This window comes from Drosophila melanogaster, chromosome 3L (assembly GCF_000001215.4).
Source record: "Drosophila melanogaster chromosome 3L".
Lineage (NCBI taxonomy): Eukaryota > Metazoa > Arthropoda > Insecta > Diptera > Drosophilidae > Drosophila > Drosophila melanogaster.
This window is the reverse complement of record NT_037436.4, coordinates 16,417,277-16,440,322: the sequence shown is the minus strand read 5'-3', so window position 1 is coordinate 16,440,322 and position 23,046 is coordinate 16,417,277. Positions and strand designations below refer to the sequence as shown.

The following is a 23,046-nucleotide window of genomic DNA, read 5'->3' as shown; positions in this document are numbered from 1 at the left end:
GGGGGCATAAAGGCCTCATGCTCGACGATAAGCCAGGCCATTTGTTAACAATTTTATAACACAGTGGCTGCCATAAAGCAAGCCACGTCGATGCCAAAGAAGCCAGCTCTACTCTAGACCGAACAAATTATGCACCCCGCCCCAAAAACGGGGAAAAGGAAACTTTTTGCGCATTTCAAGTTGGGGACAGGGAATTACAATTTATAAGCAAAACAAGAAAGCATAAATAAATGCAACAGCAGCAGCGGCAGCGGCAGCAAAAGTTGCAACATAGGACCTTTGAAAGAGGGGCCACCACGCCCACGAATTAGCAATTTAAATGTCCTTCAAATGCCACCCAGAAAAATGCTACCAGCTTTTCAGGACTTGAAAAACATTGTAAACTATGGAAGATACTACCTTTGGCCAACTTTCCGCCCCACAAAGCACTTTCTACGTGCTGTGAGACATAAATTGTACAAGTGCAACACCCTGGCAATCTGGAGTAAAAGTAGTTGCTCCACAAAAATCAGCTGGCAATAAATATGTATATATGCAACAACAAAAAAAAGGAGTATTATAAACGCTTCGCATTGTCGATTCGCTATTCAAATATAATTTTCAAACATTATTTCGATCGTTGATTGCATTCACCTGTCGTGAGTGAGTGTCTGGAGTGATTGGGAATCGAGTTTTGAGTGGGTTGCATGTTCGATATCGTCTGAAGATGGAAAGCCCCTCTCTTCATCTTTACCCCTTTAATTGCAGGCGGGCATAGAAATTGCCGAATTAACGTTAACGTGGCCCACAGACCTTTTTTCGTTTTTGGGGAGGTCAAAGTTGCTCTCGACCGCAAATCGAGTTTTGATTTTCGAATTTATGGCTCATCGCCAAATTACCGGATTGCTTTCTTTGTTTTGCCCATAGTTTTCTTTAGAAAGTGCAATTAATTTGTAGATCTATGATTGCTCATCTGCGATTAAAATTAATGGCAGCAGGCCGACGATAGATAGAGAAGATTGGGTTCACAAATTATACGAAAGATAAGCCCGAAAGCAGTTTCCAAACGGGCATGAGAAAAAACCCATTTTAAATTGATATGGAAATGTGAAAATGTATTATTCATCATAATATTATTTGATTATTGTCCAAAACAAGCCAACATCATAGTGTTACCCCATTTCAATGTACAAATAATGTGTGCAAACTAAGCTTCGAAATAAAATCAATACGAACTCTAAATCTATCAATCAACTAGAAAATTTAACTTGAAATTCCGCAGCTGCTATGCTCATCCTACAATCAAAGCTCTACAAGCTAACAAAGAAAAGTAATAAAAATCAGAGTTAAAAACATGTTCATTTTCCTTTCTTTGGTGAGCTGTGGAAAATTCGAAGTGCATTTGACTCCATCAACTCCACTTACAGGCAGTGTGGTCAGGTTTGTTTTTTTTTTTTTTTTTTGTTACTCGTATTTGTATTTCGGCTTTTTGTAGGCCATCTACCGCCAACACTGGCACACTGACAACACCGATGTGGCTGCTGTTGCAGTTGCCGCTGACAACTTGACACAATTTTTAATAAGAGACAACGAGACAACGAGGCCCAACAAGCCGCTGCCGGAGTGTCAATTTCCATGGCCAGGCAAAACCGAAGAAACCGATTAAAAAGACAGCACAAATGGTAAAAAAAAAAAACGTATTCGAAACAGCAGCTGGCGGCAGGCGAAAACTCCTTGAACCCAAACTCGGCTCAAATCAGACAGCCACCCATCGATATGATGGTTAACACACACACAGCCCATTGGAAAGGCCTTTTGCCAGCGGATATTACAAGTGCAGTGTGGATAAATATTGTTTTAGCATTGCTGGAACTTCAGAATATGGTGGGTTGTGTTAGAGCAATGGTCCGGTCATTTGTCAGATATTTCCACAGCTACCACGTACTTTCTCAGAAACAGAAGTTCCTCGAAGGAGGACTACACGTTCTCAATAATGTGCGAAGATTCCATCGAAATCATTAAAATAACAAATTGGCCACGATACGCAGCACACCAAATGGACAAAGCCGCAAAACTCCTTTTGCGATTTTCCTTTGGCCAACGAAAAATTGAGTTGGTCAACTGCGGTTTGGTGGTTTGGTTAAGTGGCCTGGCCAACCGCAAATAGCAAAATGGTGCAAAAAGGGTACAAAACTGACGGCAGGCTTCAATTACTCCATGTCTGACTGAGTTGGTGCGCTTTCTAACTGCAGCCACCCGTTCCCATATACCATATCCCTATCGCCATGAAGTCATCGAAGTTTATCATCATCATCATCATCATCGGGCAGAGCCGAAAAGCAAAAGTTTCTTTGGGGGCTAAAAGCGTGTGCGATGGGCGTGGCATTTGAAATGGAAATTTATGCCACAAGATACAAGATACAAGCCCAAGACCAATATGTGTCATTTGTGGTAGTCACCTGGCGATTCCCGGCCAGACAACACTAATTGAGTTCAAAGATCACAGAGCATAGGAAAAGTGGGAAAACTAGGAACTCTGTTGGAACGGGATCCAACTTCTGCACAATTTTATTAATCGTTTCTGGCAAAAAAAAAAAAAAAAAAAAGGCAAAGGCGAAGGCAAAAGCAGGCCGAGTTTCGAAGATTCCCAGGCACCCATAACACGACCGCATCTTCAATCAACGTCATCCACAAGCTCCATAGACTCCATAGACTGCGGTCCCGAAAAACCGGACTACGGGATGGCCGCGAAAATTAATGAGCGAATCCCTCGCCCTAGACATATTTTACATAGGCGGGCAATATCGAGTTTGACTGCTCTCGCATATGGATATGGCCAGTATGATGGGCAGGCAGGCAGGCGCAACAAAGTAGTCCGCATCCCAAATGGTTGCATTTGGCCATAGGACACATGATGATGATGATGATGACGACGACGACGATGCCAACAACGAGGATTGAGGATGTGCCCGCCCGTGGATGTAGATGAGGATGCCACCGATTGTGACAGGTTTATGCGCAGCGAATTGCTGTGAAACCCAAATAAAATAGTGAGAAGGCCTTCTAATTAGAGTTGCCACGAAAACTAGGCGGCTGTTCGCTGGAAACCAAAAACTTTAATCATTTTAGAGCTCATGCTATTAGTTTTTATAAATTATAAAAAATTTGAAATTTGAAAGATATAAAATAATGCTTCTTCAAGCGTACTTTTAAATAGAGTTCATCAAATAAAAAATGATGCTTAAGCGAAATCGCGTTTTAGATGCCAACAAAACAATAAATGCGCATGGAAATGAAATTTATTCAGAAAACTCCTCAATTATAACACAAAAGAACATCCCGTTTGGTGCAGCAATAAAACACGATAACCGCCAACGCGTAAACCTCAATTCGCTGGACTCAATCCTCCCGTTTGGCCAAGTACCCATTGGTGGTGCTGGCATCCTCTCCCAGAAGGCGACTCCACTTGGTTGCTCCGACGACTGCCGGTTTGGACGGTTTGAAATTGAGCAGCGGACTTGGGTAATTTGATAGGCGACAACTAGCCAGCCACGGTTACAACCGTCAACCGACAAACGCCAACGGACCTGCGGTGTAGCAATGGATCTGTGGAGCTATAGCCTACGGAACAGCTATGTACTATGTGGAGCCGTGGTGCTATGGTGCTATGGTGCTATGGGGCTATGGTGCTTTGGTGGTGGTGCGGCAAAAAGTATCTCAACGTGTGCGTATCTCTTACAGTGCAACAAGCAAGTGCAACTAATAAATTAATGTGCCTGCCAGTGGAGAATGGAGAAAGACTGAAGCTGCGAAACTGGGGGCCTTGTAACCACTCATAGTTTGCTGTCACCTGGCAAAATGAAAGCTACAATGCAAGCCAGCCAGCCAGCCAGCCAGCCAGGCAGGCAGCCTTTGGATCATAGCGTGCTAAATTTGCCAAGCAGGCAGTCAGGCAGCCAGCCAGCCAGCCAGCCAGGCAGTTGGCATGTCAATGGTAGATACAAGATACATTCGTATCGCTACAGGAATGCGCTGCGTTTGCATACGAGATGAGGCTGAGCTGCACTGCTGTTGCGGCTGCTGCGGATGCATCTGCATCTTGGTTTAGTTGGCGAAGAAGAAAAGAGGGCTGACCTGCATAACGGTGCCGCGAGATGGAGATGGAACGAACTGCAGAATGAGCCCAGAAGACTCTCCGATCCGCTCGATCTGCGGCTCTTTATCATTATCCATAATAATAGAGAACCAAGACCGAGACCGAAACTGAGAAACTCTGGAACTCAGATAGTCAGATATTCAGATATCCAGAGAACCAGAGACTCTGGAAACTTAGAAACTCAGAAACTCACAAAGATGCAGCTTTCATAATGCTGTCCATTTTGATTATCATTCACTTAATTATGATTGATAGCTGTAAATGCCGAGCTCAGCTACGTATCTATTAGATACCATTCTTGGCTGCCGATTGGTTTTACTGTTAAGCTCAACGAACGTATCTGCTCGGTTCATTTTGGTCCGGCGACCACGAAATGCAAATCCAAATTGCCCGCGTCTGTGAAAATTGCCTTCTACGAGCAAAACACAAAATCTGTCGCACATTACAAATGACCAAAGGAGTGAAGTTGTTGGTCAGATACATCAGTGTATCTACAAGTTCTTCGCCTGCAATCTCTCTACTTAGAAGAAGAAGAAGAAGAAGAATAAGAAGATCAAGAAAAGGGTTAGGAATTCGCTTTATATTGCCGACTTCGAGTTTTTACGGCCTTAGAAACATTAGTCATGGCGGTTTGTTGATTTGAGGCTCAAGTTGTAAATATCTAGCTTGGGAAAATAGTTTTAGTGTCAATGCATTAGGAAATAGTGCCCATTTATATACAATTTAGGGATCAAATAAAGCAATTGTTTTTTCAAAATGCAAAAAGTTAGATGAATATACATTTTTTAAATAAGAAATCAATTCTATATTTTCAATTTTAAATATTAAAAAAAAAAAACATAACATAAAATACCATCATTAGCTTAAATCGAGTGTAAAGCTTTTAATTATGCGTTAAAGCCGCCGATGGCAAGAAATTCAATTGCATCTATAAACTTTTATGACTAGTAAAAGTAGCACTTGCAAAAGAACAATAAAACCGTTTGAATTACACTTTCATATTAATGGCTATATCTAAAGGTTTCTATCATAGGAGTCGGTCGGTAAAATGGCATTTCCTTTGAGCGGTCTTTTCCCTGACCTCCAACTTGGGTACGGGTACCTGGAAACACATTCGCATTCCAGTCGAAGCTCGTGCAACTTGTTGCAACTTGGTTAATACAGACATTAGCCAAGTGTAATAGCTGTGGCCCAGAAGTGGAATCACTGCAGCGTGTTCCCTTCGAGGCGGAAGCTAATAATTAACACAGAAATAAAAAAAAAAACACATTGCACTGATAGACGGAAAAATGTAAAGTGGAAAATGGAAAATGCAAAGCGCGTAATGTCGGCATCTTTATCTCTCACCTCTTTTTCTCGCTGGCCTCCATGGTGGAAAAAGTCATGCGAAAAGTAAATTGTCAGATGCAAAACAAAAGCCGAAACGTAGCCCCAGGGCCTTCGGGGGCGTGGCAGGGGGCGGTGAATAAGATGTGCAATGTGCGCTACTTTGATAAAAAAAAAATGGCATGGCTTGGAAAAAGAACGCGAAGAAAGTGCAATAAAAGAAAGTGTTTGGCCCCAAGGCCCAAAAAAACCAAAGAGGAAGAAGACGAGCCAACCTACTGCACATTATGTTAAATAGAAGACTCCGAAAGAATCGAGACAAAGCAAACAGCTGCAGTAATTAGGCACGACAAAGGAATTATTTGCAGTCTCTGGATATTTTCCATTTTAATTTGAAACCTCTGCAAAGTAAATAGCTCATTTAAATGAGCAATTAAATCATTTATTAGACTACTCAACAAAATGATATCATCATTTATAAGACTCCTCAACAAAATCAAACCATTTGCAGACCCAAACAAAAAATGCAGTGTTAATTCCTTTTTTGTCTCTAGCTTGAAAATGATAAATAAAATTCGCCTGGCGTAGATTAAAGTTTAAATTTCAATTACAATGAGCATTACCTATTTTCTCCAGCTCGAGTTTATTTGCAATTTTGTCTGAATGTTTCGAACATTATTTTGGCACAGACCACATACTAATTTCGCTTTCTTTTGCATCTTTCAGGTAAACATCTCTCCACCACAATGACCATTTAGAGTACGTGATTCGGAAAACAAAGAGGCGGCCAAGAAAAGCGAAGAAAAAGTCCGAGTTTTTGGCCTCCCAGATTGGCGTAAGGTTTATTATGCGATTTAGTGGTTAAAAGCGGCAATGACAACAAACAAACCAAAACATTTTGACCACTTTGCCGGCCTATTGTTCGGGGTAAATGACCAGACGTGAAGTATGAGCCATCAAATGGTTATGGATTCGATTCATACAAACAAACTTCTCCTCTTTTTTTTAAGTGAATTTGTTCGAAATGTTTGCCTTGAACAAATGTACAAACAAAACGAATGGATTCCGGGCCCTATTTGGGTTAGTTTTTTATGAGTAAACTGCGAAAGAACGCCGAAGAAAGTGATAGCTAATCGAGATTTGAATGAGGAAAGTGATTTTATAATAGAATTTTACAAGAAAGTGAACAGGAAAGGGAGAATGGTGTTGAGAATTTTATCAGAACTAAGAAAGCAAACGATTTAATCAAGGCTGAAAGTGTTAGACATAAAAAAAGAATTACAATGATATCTCTATTCATTGGAAATTCTTTAAATTATTCATATTCACATTCATTAAAAATATTTATAAGATATCTAAACAATATAATATACCCAAGCTTAGACTTGCACATTGATGACTTTTGAGCTGAGAATCAACAGAAAGTAGCACCAATAATTCACTTAAAACTTTCGAAATTTCAAATGTAAACCTTTTCCGGCAATAAGAGGCCATGTACCAAGCATCCGGCTAGCCCCACTTCGTAATATTACCGACTAATGTCAGACTTCCCCTTGGTATCATGACCAAATCGTTAACGTAATGGCAGCAACATTAATTCTGTCCCACAAAGTGTCCCAAACAACGGTGGCCAGGCCGGAGTAACTCATAAACGTGCATTAAAGACCATATCATAGCTGGCATTTAAAGTCATTAAAGGTTCAACAAACCTTAACCAACGAGCCGAAAGAACTGTTAAGGACCGGACCGGACCGTACCCGGACCCCGATGGCAACGAAAACTAGAACAATAAACTCGGCCAGCAGCAGTGTTTAACAAAAAATGAACAAAAAACCGAGAAAAAAACACCCAAGTACCGAGAAGGGGGCAAGAAATGTTAAAATATTATTATTATTACGGCACTGGGCATTAAAGCCAAATGTAATCCGGAGCATCTGGCCGCCAACAGGGCTTATGACCAAACACAAAATACACTCTCTTGGCCCGAATGGCACATTAGACAAACACTAGTACAAATTAGCGCTCGCTCTGCGGTTGACACATTAAACGGATTCTGATTCTTCGATTCTTCGATTCAGTTTCATCGACTTGACCAAGATGACAATTATGAACACGTCTTTGGCCGACTGCTTGAATTGGGTATGGAATGTAGTGCTTGCTGTTGGATTATTCAACAATTTTTTGCCTTTTTTTTTCATTGCCAACCAAATCATGTAATTGCCTTGTATGCATCTTGGTTTTTTCTCACTGCACAGAAAAAAAATAATATCTTCTTTGGCTAAACATTAGAGGTGCCAATTACTTAAGTTGTGATATATATAATTTTCATTTGAACTGCGTGTATTTTTTCTCAAATTTTAGTTACATAAAGTTAGGATCATTAGTACGCATAATCTCTTTTTTCGTGTGCATCTGCTACCTCTTTCTTTGTTGCAATCTGTATCTGCAATCGTCATCTTCATCTTCAGCTCCACCTTTGTTGCCGTTTGACAAGTTATGCGCGGAAAAACAGCGCAGAAACTAAAAAAAAAAAATTGTAACACCGCCTAAGATGGATATCAGTTACGCATGCGCAGCGCAGAAGGCCGCATCCACAAAGAGCCAACTTTGGCCAGCGTTCAGCGGCCTGAATGTCTGGCAAAGATCTGGAGTGGCTCAAACGAAAGAACACTGCTCTGTTTGGGATGCGAGTAGGGAAAATATGGCTTGGTTTAGTTAAATATGAACAAAGTATATTTATCTAAACATTGAATTTAAAAAAGTTTTAAAAAAGATTTAAATTTAAAAATACTTAGGATCTTTAAGATACAGTTTCAGCGCAACAAAGTTGACCTTTTAGGGCAGTAACTAGGTAATTTTTCCCAGCAGTTTACAATAATGTAAAGCTGAAATATGAGGAATCTATTTTGTATATAGCGAAAAGTATTTTTCTTTCAAAATTATTATTATTACCAAAATAAGAGGCGATGGCAGAAGTCAATGACACAGTATGTTAGTAAGGCTTATTAAAAAAATAATAATAATTTCCTTTTAAGCAAGAAACTTTACTACACGCTTAGTTAAATTTAAACGACTAAAACTTATTATTACTCCACGCGCTCTTGCCTAAAGATAATAACTTTTAACTGTGTGCAATTTGTCTTTCCTCTGAAACTTTTTATGATGAAGTATCCATAAACCGTAGTTTAACTTAATACTCTGGCTCATATGCAAAATATCCGTTGGCCAGCGATTTTTCCCGAATAACTGGGCAATTCTGGTAAACGAACAACAACAACAGAAATATTGGCAATCAGACTGTACGATTTATTGAACATTTTAATTACAACCTGCGGACATAAACAACTTGAGAGTGTTGAGAGTTTACGAGAGCTTGGGGCTACTCAGAAAACACCGAGAGACCAAAAAAGGCCATTGAAATCGAGGAATAGGAAAAGGCTAGCCAGCTGGAGGTTCCAGCATGCGAATGACTTTTACCGGGTTTTCGGTTGGATGCTGTGCGGGATGATGATGGCCAAAACGATGATGATGATAATTATCAATTGCCCGTCCGGCGCAAAGGGGAAAAAGCGTTAGGCAAACAAACAAATAAATAATGGTAAACAAACAAACAAACAAATAAACAAACGGCTTTGTGCCGGGATTTGCATGAGAAACTACAGTTAACAGGGGTGAAATAGAAAAAAAAAATAACCACAATCTCAAGTGAAATGTGTAAGTGTGCAAGTGTAAGGTTTTCGGTAGCTTGTCGTGTCAAATAAAAGAAAAAGGTCTGGTCCGAAAAGAAAGATACATCCGTGAGTAGACAGACAAACTACTTGAAGCTTCACGCTTTATAAATAACAATAAAAACATACCTCGGGCGCAGAACTTCAACGAAAGTGCTTGAAAAAATAAATTTCAGTTTCACTTCGAGCATAAAATTAAATAACAAACAAAAACTGTGAGAGAGAAGAACTGAGTAATGCCTAAATAATGGCAACTAATTTTCAGTTCTTTCCCACTGAAAGTGGTAGGTGTGAGATACACGAAGACTTTCACGTAATTAAATCAAATTTCGAAATGAAAATGAAATGAAAATGATTTATTAATTGCGGCCTTAGCCATGCAAATTTCCATTGAATCTGAATTACAAGAGTCTTGAACGTTGAGACTTCAGTCTTGAGTCTTAAATCTCGAGTCCTGAGTCTTGAGTCTTGAGTCTTTGGTATTGAGTCTGAGAAGTAGCTCTATCCGCAGTCAAAGCGGTGAAATTTCATGTGACTGTTTTTCTCCTCCACTCGCGAATCTCTTCAAGCTGATTTGAATAACAAGTGGCGGGGTTTTCGCATCTGCAAGATATATAGATACAAGCTGCCGCTGCTGTCGCTTGCATGCGTTTAGCATCGCCGTCTCCCTCATTAAAAGTAAATTTCGAGCTGCTGGCATAAATCAAGCCTCTAAATGGCGACTCGGCTTAAAGATATATATATATATATTCCTGCCTGTTCGGGGTGCACAAAGAAATACGATGGGGCTAAGTCGCGTACGGCCGGAGGACTTGAAATCCGAGAAGTGCTGCTAACTGCAGGAGTTGTTGGCCAGGCTTGTAAGGTGCAAAAACAAAGGCGGAGAAACTGAAAATCAACTTGGCTGTGAAGTGAGGAAGACAAATGTGGCAATTTGTTATTTAAAAAAATTGTTCATCACCAAATGGAAGATAGTTCGGGTGAGATTTTGGGGTGGAAACACAATGTTTTGAACAACAACAAAATAGCTGCTATAAAACCAAGTTTACAGATTTTGCAATTATTTGCATTCAATGTGGGTAAAGATGAAACCAAGAACAGATTTCATTTATTTAAATTCCTTCAGCTTTAATCACTGCGACATAACTCAATTTCAACAACTTCATATCGAATATCTTCATCTAATTTGCATAGAAATATGTGTGAGTTTTTCATGGGTTTCACTTGATTTTCTCACGAAAAATCATAATCATTTCCCAAGACACTCAAATGCAATTCTTTGCATTCATATTTTGCCGAAATTACACCCATCAATGGCTCATCAAGACGCAGCTAATCAAGTGGCAATCATGGCCATTGAAACAAGTCAATAAGCCAGGCATTCATCAGCAAACAAATCACGCATACGTCGTGTTGCACACAGCTTGTTTCTGCGATTGCCACTGCAATTTACTATTTGTTGTTTGCTATTTACCATGCAATGTTGTTATGGAACAAACAAAAAGAAACATTTTCCACGTCATTTGGCCGGGCAAAAGGCAAATAGAAAAAACAAATTAGCATCCAAAGCCGAACGAAAGAGTTGCGAGCTGCATAAAAGGAAAACTTTAAAGAGCCATTCGGCTAAAGGAAAATCAACGGAAATGTCACTTTCTTTTCAATCAAAACGCAATTCATGGCACTCCAAAAAATCAAACAAGAAAAAAGTGGTGGAAAAAAAACCCAAAACACGAAGTGCAGAAAAAGAAACACAACCCGTGAAAGGTCGCGTCGAGATTCCGATTCCGACTCCGAGTTGCAGTCCAAATTGCAGGAAGCTGGCATCGGAGAACACGATTTTCAAGTGGCACTTGGGTGGGCAGGGGCAAAAAAAAAAAAAAAACTGAAAATCCAAAAAATACGAACTGGAGGGGCCAGGGAGTATCTCTTGCTAACTGCCACCGGCTGAACTTTAACCTGTGTGAAAAGCGGACAACATAGCAACACAAAACGCTTTAATTTGCAGTTCGTGGAAAATTCTTTTGGCTTAGGGCCTAGTTAGGGACTTCCCCGCCAATCCACCAGTCCAATCCGCTGCATTGGTACACGGTAAATATTTAAAAATGTACTTAACCAAAGTGAAAGAGACAGGCAGCACGGCAATACGGCAACACGGAGTGTGGAGTGGAAACAAAGGCATTGGCGGCGACAGTTTGGACATTTGGACAGAAGCGACAACCAGCTGACGCCAAATAGGGAAACGGAAAAGCTAGCTGGAAAAGCCTGAAGAGCTAGAAAAGCCAAAGTACAAGCGGCAAAAATTCAATAATAATGGTCAGGGTCAGTGTAAATCACTCTCTTGCCAGAAAGCAGACCTACCTGACAGTAGGTGGCTGAATGGCTGAATGGCTGAATGGCTGAATAGCTGAATACCCGAATGAATGGATGAATGGCAAATGACTGACATGGGAAGTAGTACCGTTCCATTCCGGGCGAATCATGGCCCGGCAATTTGGCCTAAACCAAAGATGCTTTCTGTTCAATTATGTGCTAAGTAGGAAAAGGGAATTGTTTGAGTTTCAGCTGAATTCGGGGCGCTCGAAAAAGGAAAATGGGGTTCAAGGTGCCTGTAAACTAGATCGATAAGTTGTCAGCCAAATGGAAAGCTGTTTGCTGCAGCTCAGCTAAGAAAATTAAGGTAACTACAATGAAGTGTTAAAGGAAAAGTAAAAACAACTGAAAGGACCAATAATACTAATAACAGTGACTTGAGTGAATTATTCGTATTAGGTTCAGAATAATTCCCTCCTAATCTTGCCTCTATTTGAAACTAATTAACTCATCAGATACTCCAACTGCCCTTTTCATTTCCAAGTATACATTTACACGCATTGATAAACAAGAGAACAAATTACAAAATAATTAAAAGCTACCTAAAAGGCAAATGTATTGCAGCACATAGAAATGGAAACTACCATCAATTGTGTCATGAATGCCGACTGAAAAGTGCACCAAGTAAGCACTAAGAAAATTCAACTGCGAAAACTTTTTAATAGCCAAACAAGGGGAAAGAATAATTAAAGGGAGAGAGAGTATCCTGAGTTCCCCCAGCTGTCGGTAAAAGTTTCCCAAAATGAAAAACAACTTGGGAAAAAACACACTGGGAAATGGTCGCAGGAAGGAAGTGGCTGATGGGTTGGGTCAGGTGGCCTGGGCTACGAAAGGGAGATGGCTGGAAATTACAAGTAAAAGTGCGTTTGGCAGTTTACCCGGTTACCCAGGGTTACCTACCTACCTACCTACCTATATGATATATATGTTCATATATATGCTATATACCCACACTCGACTTTACGTGTTCCCCTTCAAGTTGCATCAATTTCTTAATAACTTTTTTCCCCCCTGCCTCAACGGAAAAGGCGCGTTGCAACGCGTTGCAAGGCGAGCCAAGCAATTTTGTGTGGCATTATGTGAGGGTCTCGTTTGCCATTAACCTGCTTTAACCAAGGCAACTCAACTCCCAACTCAACTCGACTAAACGCGACTCAAATCAACTCAGCTCGAGTCGCCTCTCCTCAGCTCAAAGTGCTTGGATGCCTGGTAGGAGACCATCCTCATCTTTTGCAAAAAAAATGAGGAATATACCAAAACGACACTTGGAATACCCTTTCCGAACATCTATGATTTATATAAAAGAATTGGTTAAATTTCTTAATATTATTATAGTTTTTATATTTACAAATCACATAGGTTTTGATAGGTATGATTTTGTATTCAAACCAAAACTTTATTTAAGACCTTCGAATTGATAGTAACTAACTTAGATTCATGTGGTTAGCTTTTCGCATGTGTTTTTCATATCTTTAACCATCAGTTGCTAACTGAGATGAGAATGAAAACCACTGTGCGAAATGAAAACTTTTGGCAGGGCGATGGTCTACATGGGATGATGGAATGTGGATGGGTATAACAATTCAACTGGGTGAGCGTCAATTTCGCACTTCATCCACGCCAGAAAGCTGGCAGTAGACAAACAACACTTTGTAACACCTCGACAAGACACCTTTTTCCTTCGAGGAGCAAACATTTGCCAGCCGGCCAGCAGAGCAACTTTAATTGCTAGCCAAATAGAAGAAGGAAATGGCTCGAGGAGTTGGAGGTGGCGAACCCTTTTCGCCACATCAATCAACAGGAGCTGAATCTCATCGTACTCATGACTTTTTCTTTTCATTTTTGTAGAAAACGGCGACAGCGAAACCGACGAAATATCATTATTATCCGCACAATCAGCACATCTATCTGCTGCCAGAGTGTGCCATTCAGCAAGTTTGTAACGCCGTCTACGTGAGATTGAACTACACCCAACCACTGTGCGCCTGTCCATCCAGGTGAGTTGCTAGATTGGAAATGGCCCGCGAAATTGGACCTACCCACTTGTCACTCTCGCCGCCAGGCTCTAATTAATCCAGCAAATCTAATCCACATCTACTTCTCTCCAGATATCGTGATCCCTGCTCGGCCAGTCTGAATGAAGATGATCAGCATACCACAAAATTGGTTGGCGATACCAAGAAGAAGGTGAGCTCATTCGCATTCTAAATCTCATTTCATACCAACCGAGTTACTTAGATAATTGCCCAGGGGCCACGACTGTAGGATCCCTTGGGAACCGAAAGTGCAACTGACAGCAGCAGACATTTCCAGATCATTTGTTAGATCACTCTCGGTTGATCATTAGTTGAATAGATGGTTGCAGGTTCTCGCTGGCACGACTCCGGATCTCTGGGAAGTCGAAAACGCTGGACCAGAAATATAATTTGATCTATTTTTAAATGAGTTAGTGCAAGATGAAGATCTGTAGGATCATTGGTGGTTTAATAGAGCAGATCGCTGACAAAAGACACGAACTTCATGTTTGGTAATTGCTCGAAACTCGGAAGATAATTATTCGGGAAATACTCGACCTCGCTTAGGAAGTAGTTATTAAGATGTAATAGATAAGTCGAAAGGTATGTTTTTCGGAAAAACTCAATTTGATCATAATTTGTGCTTTCAAGTTTAACTACAGAATGTCTATTGAAATGAAAATTTGATATCACTTTCAGACTAATTGATCATTTATCAAATTGATCAAATTACAATTGAATTTGGGTGTATAGTTAAAGCAAATATGAATGGTACAAAGAAGTAAACACGGAGAGAATTAATAATAAGTTAGTATTCTGAATGTATTATTAACCAAATTAACCAAATAGCAAAGAAAATAAGCAACTCTAACTCTTAAAAAACCATAAAATAAGCCATCGATTGAGTACTTAGAAAAGATGAGTGCTTCTTAGCAGAGCCACTCCTTCAAATTGCTCGAAAGTTTGGCGAGGCAGTGGTGGTCAATTAATGAACAGCACGATGGCTGGAAGCCAGCAATGCGAGTGTATCATTTGATCAGTTGAAGATCACCCCTTGTGGCCAGACCAACGGAATTGAGGCTCATTTGCTGGACCATCGAATCGTAAAATTGATTCCTCGATCCTCTGGCCCAACTCTCGCTGGAGAGGAACTGCTTCCCAGACAGCCGAAGGCACGATCAGTTGGCCAGGTCAGCTTCCCAGATCACCTTGCAATGGATTGCAATGTTATTTGCTTTATGGCCTGGCCATGATCTGCTCCCTCGGCCCGATTTTCCCTAGATTCCCCCCCCCCCACGTTTAATTGAGTTATAAACGCATAGCAGCGCTTGCTTGGCTTGGAAATATGTGTAAATAAATTAAATAATAAAAAGCATTTCTAATGGCTTAATGGTAGTCGCGTAGAGTGCTCCACGTAAAAGGTGTGTGGAGTGTGGGCAGTGCGAGACATTGTCATAATTACACATCACTTCACTTCACCGTTAAATGCAACACTTGCTGTTGCTATTTTGCCATTTTGCCATTTTACCATTTTGCCGGAACTGTACAGCAAATTATGAAAATGCGTTTAGCTGGAAAACAGAAAACAAGAGCGGGGCGTTAGGAAAAACTGGAACAGCCGGGCGGACCACATTAACCTGAATGCCACAGCCAATGAAGCGAGCGGAAAATGCTTGAAAAAATAGAGAGAGAAAAAAAGACAGCAGCAACCAAAGATGCAAAAGAAAAGATTTTCCCAATCGACTGACATGCAAACGAGCGCCGCAAGAGTCAATCAAATTAACGTTCGGCGAACAGCACTAACAGTAGCCCAGGCTGTAAATCAGTTAAAAGGACAATCAGTTTGGCCAATTGAAAGCGTAGCAAAACGGCCAAAGTCGAAGCAATTTGGCCAACAAAGTGTTTGGACCAGCCCACCGGCCTTTAAAGTCTGGCCGATATCAAAATCAAAGCCCTGGGCACTGGCTGCTCCTGTTTTTTTCGCCAGAGTTTCAAGCTCGTATTAAGTGACAGCTTGTCCATAGCGTTTAGCATGCTAGCTTTCAATTTAGAGTCATGATCGGGATCGAAATCGGGGTAACTTTCTTTCTCTCATACCTGCCCTGTGGGCCAAAGTGAATGGCCAGTGGGGCGTATCATTAAACCCATTCTGCCGTCTAGACAGACTGCACTAAAACAAAATATGGGTTAGACCAGTCCATCTGTGGCCATAAACATTTCGTACTTCTTAAAGTCGTGAAGCACAGTGCTGTAAAATCTGAAGTATTTTTAAATCAAATTTATGTACAGTTAAGGCGGCCTCAGTTGCTATTAAAATCCTATGCAGCTTAAAATTCATTAATGATCCATGAAAAGTTATCCATAAATTAGTTTATAGTGCACATTTCTCACAGTTCTTAAAAACCCCCTTGCTTTATATTTCTTATTTAGGCCATCACATTGGCCAAGACCTGCGAGGCCACCACCGAGATGCGCGAGTGCCGCTCGCCCAAGGATTGGTCCCTTCTGGCGCTCCAAAACACACGAACCGGCAAGTCGCACTACTTGGTCATCTGCCGCTGTCCCGATCACTTCAAGATGGGTAAGTTAATTTAACAACTTACAAAGCTAATAATAAGCTATATATAAACATTAATTTCACATTTGCAGAGGGACCCATGGCCCATGACCAGCCCACCTATGCCAGCGTGCCCGGAATCCGAGTATTCGGCATGATGTGCGTTAAGCCGGGATATTCGGTGCGCAAGCCAAGCAACCAGCCACCCAAGAGGTATCAACTCCAGAAGCCATTCTATCGCCCCTCGGTGGGAACCACGGTGGGTGGCCAAAAGGATAGCTACGGCAGACCCATCTACGGTGGCTCCAGCTCCTCGGGCAGCTCGGCCATCAGCTCCAACTACCAGCCGCAGGACTCGAGCTTCCAGAGCGGAGGCAGTAGTTCGTATCAGTATCTCAACCGACCGGAGAGCGGTGTTAGCCACAGCTCCGCCAACTTCCGTCCGGATCAGTTCTCGATCAACAATTTCCCGAGCAGCAACTACGGACGCAACAACGAGCGGCGCGGCGATCTGCCGCCCATCGAAGCTATATCGAGTGGATCGGGAACCGGAGCCGAGGAGCAGCCGAGCAGCAGTACACCAGCGGCTGAGGAGGAGGAGGCCAGGACCACTGTGCAGGCAGAACAGGAGACGGAACCGGCGGAGGAAGCAGTTCCAGCCGCGACAGCGGAACTGACCACCACAGCGGAGGAGGCTGCACTCGGAAGCCGGACCAGGCGATCCCTACCCGATACGGACGACTATGAGCCGGAGTTCCCGTGGGATCGCGTGCTCGAATTCCAGCAGAGCATCATTTGGGACTAAGTTCCGGAAATACCAAGCAACCAATCCTAGTAGATACAATTTCAATAGCACACAAGGCGACATTTCCGGCGACTATAAAAACTGTGCAAAAAATCAACTGTGACTGAAGAATGAGATGAGAAAAACGGAAGTAAAGTTCACGTCACGTAACGTCTAGCGTAACGTAACGTAATTAGCTAAGCTTTTCATAATTTAAAAACATGTTTTTAGGCATTTCACTTGGCATTTCTTCCCAGCGTACCACCATCCCTCTTAATTTATATATTTATACATGTATTTATTTACAAAACAATTTACGAATTAATTAAACAATTACACGGGCCCGGGCACGATCGCACTAATTGTTTAATTAATTTGTTTTGCATTTAAGCGTAAACAAGGCCTCAACTTTTTAAACTAATATTTAACGATTTAAACGAATAGTTTAGGTGCAAAACTGGAAACTATTTAAAAAAAAACGAAACATATGAAAAAAATGATAATTAAATACATAAACCAACACCGAAATTATTTAATCTAAATTTAGTTGCTTATTTATGTTTAGACCTAAGCTGCATTTACTAGTAGTTAAATAAAATACTATTTAAAAAACATCTTTAAATTATGATTACCGAGTGTATATAAGTGTATATTTGATTCAAATAGGCTTTTTTAATAGAATGACTAAAGAATCAAAGATCAAAGATTGGGCTGATCATCATGGAAATTATATTTTATATAATTGTATTTAATTCACTTACCTAACATTTCGGCGTTGACCACAATATTGCAGCTATACATGGGAGTTACCAATCTTTGTGGCTGATTCTGGAAAGCCTGTCGGCAAACCTCTTTAGCAGCAGTCAAAACTTGACCTGAAACATCGGATCGAATATAAATACTTTCTTATATGCTTAGTCGAAATTGCGTTAACATACCCGAAAAGGGGCCACGGGAATTCAAATCCTCTCCTTCAGATTGGATAGACCACTCGAGAACCGCAAAACAAACGCCCTGCATGGGCTCCTCGCACAAAGGACCGGCTACGGATGTGATTTGGAAGCCATTAACCAGTGAACTATTGAAATCCTTTCGCGGATCCGTCTTGGAACGAATATCCGTATCCGATTTTGCGTGACTTGACCAGAAGTCAGGCTGCTCGTAGTCGCTTAGGTTGAGTAGAATGTTGGTACCGCAGTTGCGAGGGCCTAGAGCCCAGATTCGATTCACCAGCTCCTCGGGCGATAGGGTACTCAAGCCAAACAGTTGAAGATCCTTGAGAGCAGCTATTAGCTTAACTTTAATCGAAGCTAGCAGTGCTGTCCACTTTTCAGAGAGCAGTTGATTTCTAGGAATGGCTGCCAGTTCCTGAAGGAAATAAATATATATGAAGAAATGACTTAAAAACATTTCAGTTTAGTTACTATTACCTTGAAGAATTCCGAATGGGTTTCCAGCAATTCCACAGCTTCCGCAGGCAGTGGAACCGCTATCACCTTCAGCGTGCCCAGTTTGTTGAGCGTCTGCTGCACGGCGATCTTCTTACTGACATCCTTGTCCTCCGCCGTCTTTACAATGGCCTCATTAACCATATCCACTGTGGCAGCTGGCACAATTGTTTCGCGGAAGGACACAATTGGTTTGGAAACATTCACCTTAATCTTGGCATAGCTCTGCTCCAGATCGTGCACACACTTCTCCACATGGACCTCGCCCAATGTAGTGATAACATGCTCACCGGTAGGAGCCACAGATACCTGAACACAGGCATCTGCTTGGTTCAGAAGCTTCAATCCCTTCACCAGTTTGGGCATGTCCTGCGGTTGAACGGGTTCGATGGCCACGCGGAGAATCGGAGTGGCCATGACACTTAGTTCGCTGAAGGAAGTGCAATCCAAACTGCTGCTCAGGGTTGCTGTTTTAACGATGTGCGATTCAAGACCACCGATTCCCACGATATTGCCTGCCGGCACTTCATCCAGCAGTTGCAGCTCACCACCCATAAACATGTAGAGATCTCCGATGGTTACACGACTGGCGTAGGGTGCTTCCCCCTCCTTGCGATGCGTTGGCTGACGAGGATCGTGTTTGGGTGAGAGATTAAACAGCTCCATGCCGCGTTTCAATGTACCGCTGAAGACTCTGGCGAAGGCGATGAATACAAACTCATTCTGATCAGCCTCTTCCGGTTTTGATTCCTCCTTTTCCGGACCTACAACTTGAGTGCTCAGCTGCTCCACACCCTGGCTGATTTTCTCGAGCTCCGCTTGCTCACTTTGTTGCTTCCTCTCTTCTATCCGACGACGCACTTCATCCCTGCGCTGCTGAACCTCTTGATCAGTTAGCCTTTTGGGACGATTCTGAGGCAAATGGGTAATATGCACTGGCGTCATTTTCGACACAAACGCAATCACATTTGAACTATTCGCATCACAACTCGTAAAGCTCTCCTTGAGTTCCAGGGTTTCTGGTGGCAGAGAACTTAAGTCGACATTCGCTGGATAAAGCAATCTCTGTGCCCTCTCATCGCTGATTTTGTGAGGCGGAGGAACATGCTGAATGACCATGTGCAGGACACTCTTGTCGATGGGCAGCCATTGTCCCAGAACCGCTTTAATCTGCAGCTTGGGATCGGTGAGACGCAAATCTCGGGTGGCCAGCTTGAGACCCAGTTTCTCCGCAATGCCAGGCAGCTTATCTTTGTCCTTCCGAATGGCAATGATATCGTAGAGGCTCCAAATATTCTCCAGGACGAATTGGACAAACATGGGCTTCTTGGCTTTCTCCTGGGCTCCAGGCAAAGCTTCTTTCTTTTTTGAGTTGTAGTAGAAATCGCCCCAGAGTACGTTCTCCAAATCCTTGCGACTCATCTCCAAACGCTTGGCGTACATGGCGGCAAAGTCACGGACGGAGAAGGCCCAGCCATCGTAGGCGGAGCAGAAGATTACGTTGCCCGAGCTTGGTGAGAAATACAGCTCTGAGTCATCCACTTCCTCTAGGGCAGACTCGTAGTTATCTTTCTTGGTTATATCCTCCTTGGCTAAAATATCGGAGGCAAAAATGCTGCCTAGCACAGCGTTAACCTGCTCCAAGACTTGGCACAAATGGAAATAGGCGTCGAGGGGATCCATCTGTTTCTCCAGGATCAGACGGTCCAGTTTGTTGAGCACCAAGACTGGTTTCAGTTGCTCCTCGTAGATTTGCCTCAAGCAAGCTCGAGTTTGAGGACCTACACCTTCCACCACATCCACGACGACGATGGCTCCATCACACAGCCTTACCGCCGTGGAAACCTCACTGGAAAAGTCCACGTGACCGGGGGAATCAATCAAATTGATGAGGTAGTCCGGATTACCAGCCATTTCCTCCGCTTCCTGATAGTATAAAGAAATGCTGCTGCTCTTCATGGTGATGCCCCGCTCCTGTTCATCCGACCGGTTGTCTAGGTACCGCAGCTTGCCCGCCATCCGTTGCGAAATGATGCCATTACTGGCCACCAGAGAATCCGCCAGAGTCGTCTTTCCATGGTCCACATGCGCCAGGATGCAGATGTTGCGCACTTGCTGACGACGTCGCTGCAGCAGCACCAAATCACTGCCCTCAACCACGGGCATTCTTGCAAGTTATTAGGTTAATAATATTCCCGATTGTCACTACGATTTCAACTGTAAATTTCGCCAGTTGGTCCAATTGTATTTATAAACAAACCCGCACGCGGCAATTTCGCAATTTGGTGTGACCAGCTACAAAAACTTTAAATATGACAAGCAGTTAACAGAACTGACTAAGAAACTATTATGTTAAGTGGTAGTCTACCCGATTTATAGCCAGATTTGGTTGGTACAGCTGTAGTTAAACATGCTACGAAATAGAAGGGACATTATGAACTTATCTTTCATAAACAGTTACATCTTTCTAATTCAACACGTTTTATTTTTATAACGGTTAGCGTAGGCTTTAACATTTTGTATAAAAATTATTTCTAGTTTTTTAGCTATGTTTATCTTTGCATTGGCACCTCTGCTGTTTGGCAATGCTGTTCAATCTGCTCTGTTTAAACCAGCTGTAGAAACAGCTGATCACCACGCATGCATTTGCGTTCTTCCTCTTTCACTTTTTGTGATTTCGCAGCGCACGCGAAAATCTGATAAATTCCCTAAAAAAATGGTCGGAATAACGCCCGCAGAGAAGAAAGCGCTGATAACGCGCAATCTGCAGGAGACGCTCGGCGATGACAAGCTGACCAAGATCCTGGCGGAGCGCGATCTAAAGATCTACTGGGGAACGGCGACGACGGGCAAGCCACATGTCGCCTATTTCGTGCCCATGTCGAAGATTGCCGATTTCCTGAAGGCAGGATGCGAAGTGACCATCCTGTTCGCCGATCTCCACGCCTATCTGGACAACATGAAGGCACCGTGGTCTCTCCTGGAGCTGCGAACCAAGTACTACGAACAGGTCATCAAGGCCATGTTGAGCTCCATCGGCGTTCCGCTGGAGAAACTGAAGTTCGTCAAGGGCAGCGACTATCAGCTGTCCAAGGAGTACACCCTGGATGTATACAAGCTCAGCTCCGTGGTCACGCAACACGATGCCAAGAAGGCGGGCGCAGAGGTGGTCAAACAGGTGGAGTACCCACTGCTCTCCGGTTTGCTTTATCCTGGTCTGCAGGCTCTGGACGAGGAGTACCTCAAGGTGGACGCACAATTCGGTGGCGTGGATCAGCGCAAGATCTTTACCTTCTCAGAGAAGTATCTGCCGCAGTTGGGCTACGAAAAGCGCATTCACTTCATGAATCCCATGGGTGAGTCATCCATCGATTTCCTCAGAAACTTTTATTAAAAGCTTATATATCTACATTTATAGTTCCCGGCTTGGCTGGTGGCAAGATGTCCTCTTCCGAGGAGGACTCAAAGATCGATCTTCTGGACTCCCCGGCCAACGTGAAGAAGAAGCTGAAGAAGGCTTTCTGTGAGCCGGGAAACATTGCCGACAACGGCCTGCTGTCCTTCGTGAAGCACGTCCTGTTCTCGCTGTTCAAGGAAGGCGAAGGCTTCGAGGTTAACCGCGAGGCGGAGCATGGCGGCGATGTTACCTTCCTGAAATACGAGGATCTGGAGAAGTACTACGCGGAGGACAAACTGCACCCGGGTGACCTGAAGGCCACCGTGGAGAAGTACATCAACCGACTGCTAGATCCCATTCGAAAGGCCTTTGAAAACCCAGAACTGCAGTATGTAATCCTATAAACGATTGATATGGAGTTCAATACCTTTATATGTTCGTTCCTTTTAGAAAACTGAGTGCTGCTGCTTATCCACCGCCTGCCAAGGTGAAGGCAGGAGCTGCTCCCGCTGCTGGAGCTGACGAAGATGCACCCCATCGCCTGGATATCCGCGTGGGCAAGGTCGTCGAGGTGGCCCGTCATCCAGATGCCGATACTCTATATGTGCTGAAGATAGACTTGGCTGAGGCGCAACCCAGAACGATTATTAGTGGCCTGGTGAAGTTTGTCACCGAGGAGGAGCTGAACCAGCGATTGGTGGCGGTTCTTTGCAACCTGAAGCCGTCCAAGATGCGCGGCATCTTGTCCGAGGGCATGGTTCTGTGCACCTCCAAGTGAGTTTCAATGGAAAGCATTCCCCAAACATTTAATTCAATTCTTCGATCTCCTCCAGCGCTGACCACACGGTGGTGGAGCCTATTGTGCTGCCAGCCACTGCTACTGCTGGCAGTCGCCTCTCCTTCGAGGGATTCAGTGGCACGCCCGATGAGCAGCTTAATCCCAAGAAGAAGGTGTGGGAGAAACTCTCCGCCGACTTCAAGACGAACAGCGATGGACTGGCCGTGTGGAAGGACAACTTCCTGCTGACGCCCGAGGGCGAAAAGCTTTCCAGCAAGCTGGCCAACTGCTCCATTAAATAAAACTTTCAACGCCAACCTACCTGAGCCGTGTAATACTTACAACTAAGCCGAATGTTCACAAAACAGAAATTGCTGCTAATTTATTGATTCCTCTTCGTAAAGAAAATGCATTTTTTAATAAAGCGCTCAAAAATAAGTATTTACGATTTACTGCCTTTTCTGCATTCATAATATTATGAAATTCAAAGAAAACAATTAAGAAAACA

The 23,046-nt window shown here is 42.8% G+C and overlaps 3 protein-coding genes across 3 annotated transcripts in view; 2 read left to right on the top strand and 1 right to left on the bottom strand.

Annotated features, from left to right (window-relative positions):
* Nucleotides 1-17,528, top strand: part of dsx-c73A (doublesex cognate 73A) — a 29,164-nt gene extending 11,636 nt beyond the window's left edge. The window contains exons 2-5 of the mRNA NM_168667.3: nucleotides 13,408-13,556; nucleotides 13,668-13,746; nucleotides 16,005-16,155; nucleotides 16,224-17,528. Coding sequence (NP_730169.1) covers nucleotides 13,408-13,556; nucleotides 13,668-13,746; nucleotides 16,005-16,155; nucleotides 16,224-16,936 — 1,092 coding nt within the window. The 3' untranslated portion in view covers nucleotides 16,937-17,528. The remainder of the gene's footprint in view (nucleotides 1-13,407; nucleotides 13,557-13,667; nucleotides 13,747-16,004; nucleotides 16,156-16,223) is intronic.
* CG33158 (uncharacterized protein) overlaps nucleotides 1-20,726 on the bottom strand; it is a 76,964-nt gene extending 56,238 nt beyond the window's left edge. Inside the window, exons 1-3 of the mRNA NM_176337.2 lie at nucleotides 18,346-20,726; nucleotides 17,854-18,283; nucleotides 17,677-17,790 (exon numbers count right to left, since the gene is read on the bottom strand). Of these exons, the coding sequence (NP_788515.1) occupies nucleotides 17,677-17,790; nucleotides 17,854-18,283; nucleotides 18,346-20,529 (2,728 nt within the window). The 5' untranslated portion in view covers nucleotides 20,530-20,726. The remainder of the gene's footprint in view (nucleotides 1-17,676; nucleotides 17,791-17,853; nucleotides 18,284-18,345) is intronic.
* A 294-nt stretch (nucleotides 20,727-21,020) lies between these two features.
* Nucleotides 21,021-22,974, top strand: TyrRS (Tyrosyl-tRNA synthetase). Its single transcript, NM_140638.3, has 4 exons — nucleotides 21,021-21,719; nucleotides 21,782-22,148; nucleotides 22,211-22,534; nucleotides 22,594-22,974. The coding sequence occupies exons 1-4, from the start codon at nucleotides 21,080-21,082 to the stop codon at nucleotides 22,838-22,840; spliced, it is 1,578 nt and encodes a 525-aa protein (NP_648895.1). The 5' UTR covers nucleotides 21,021-21,079; the 3' UTR covers nucleotides 22,841-22,974.
* Nucleotides 22,975-23,046: the final 72 nt, after the last annotated feature.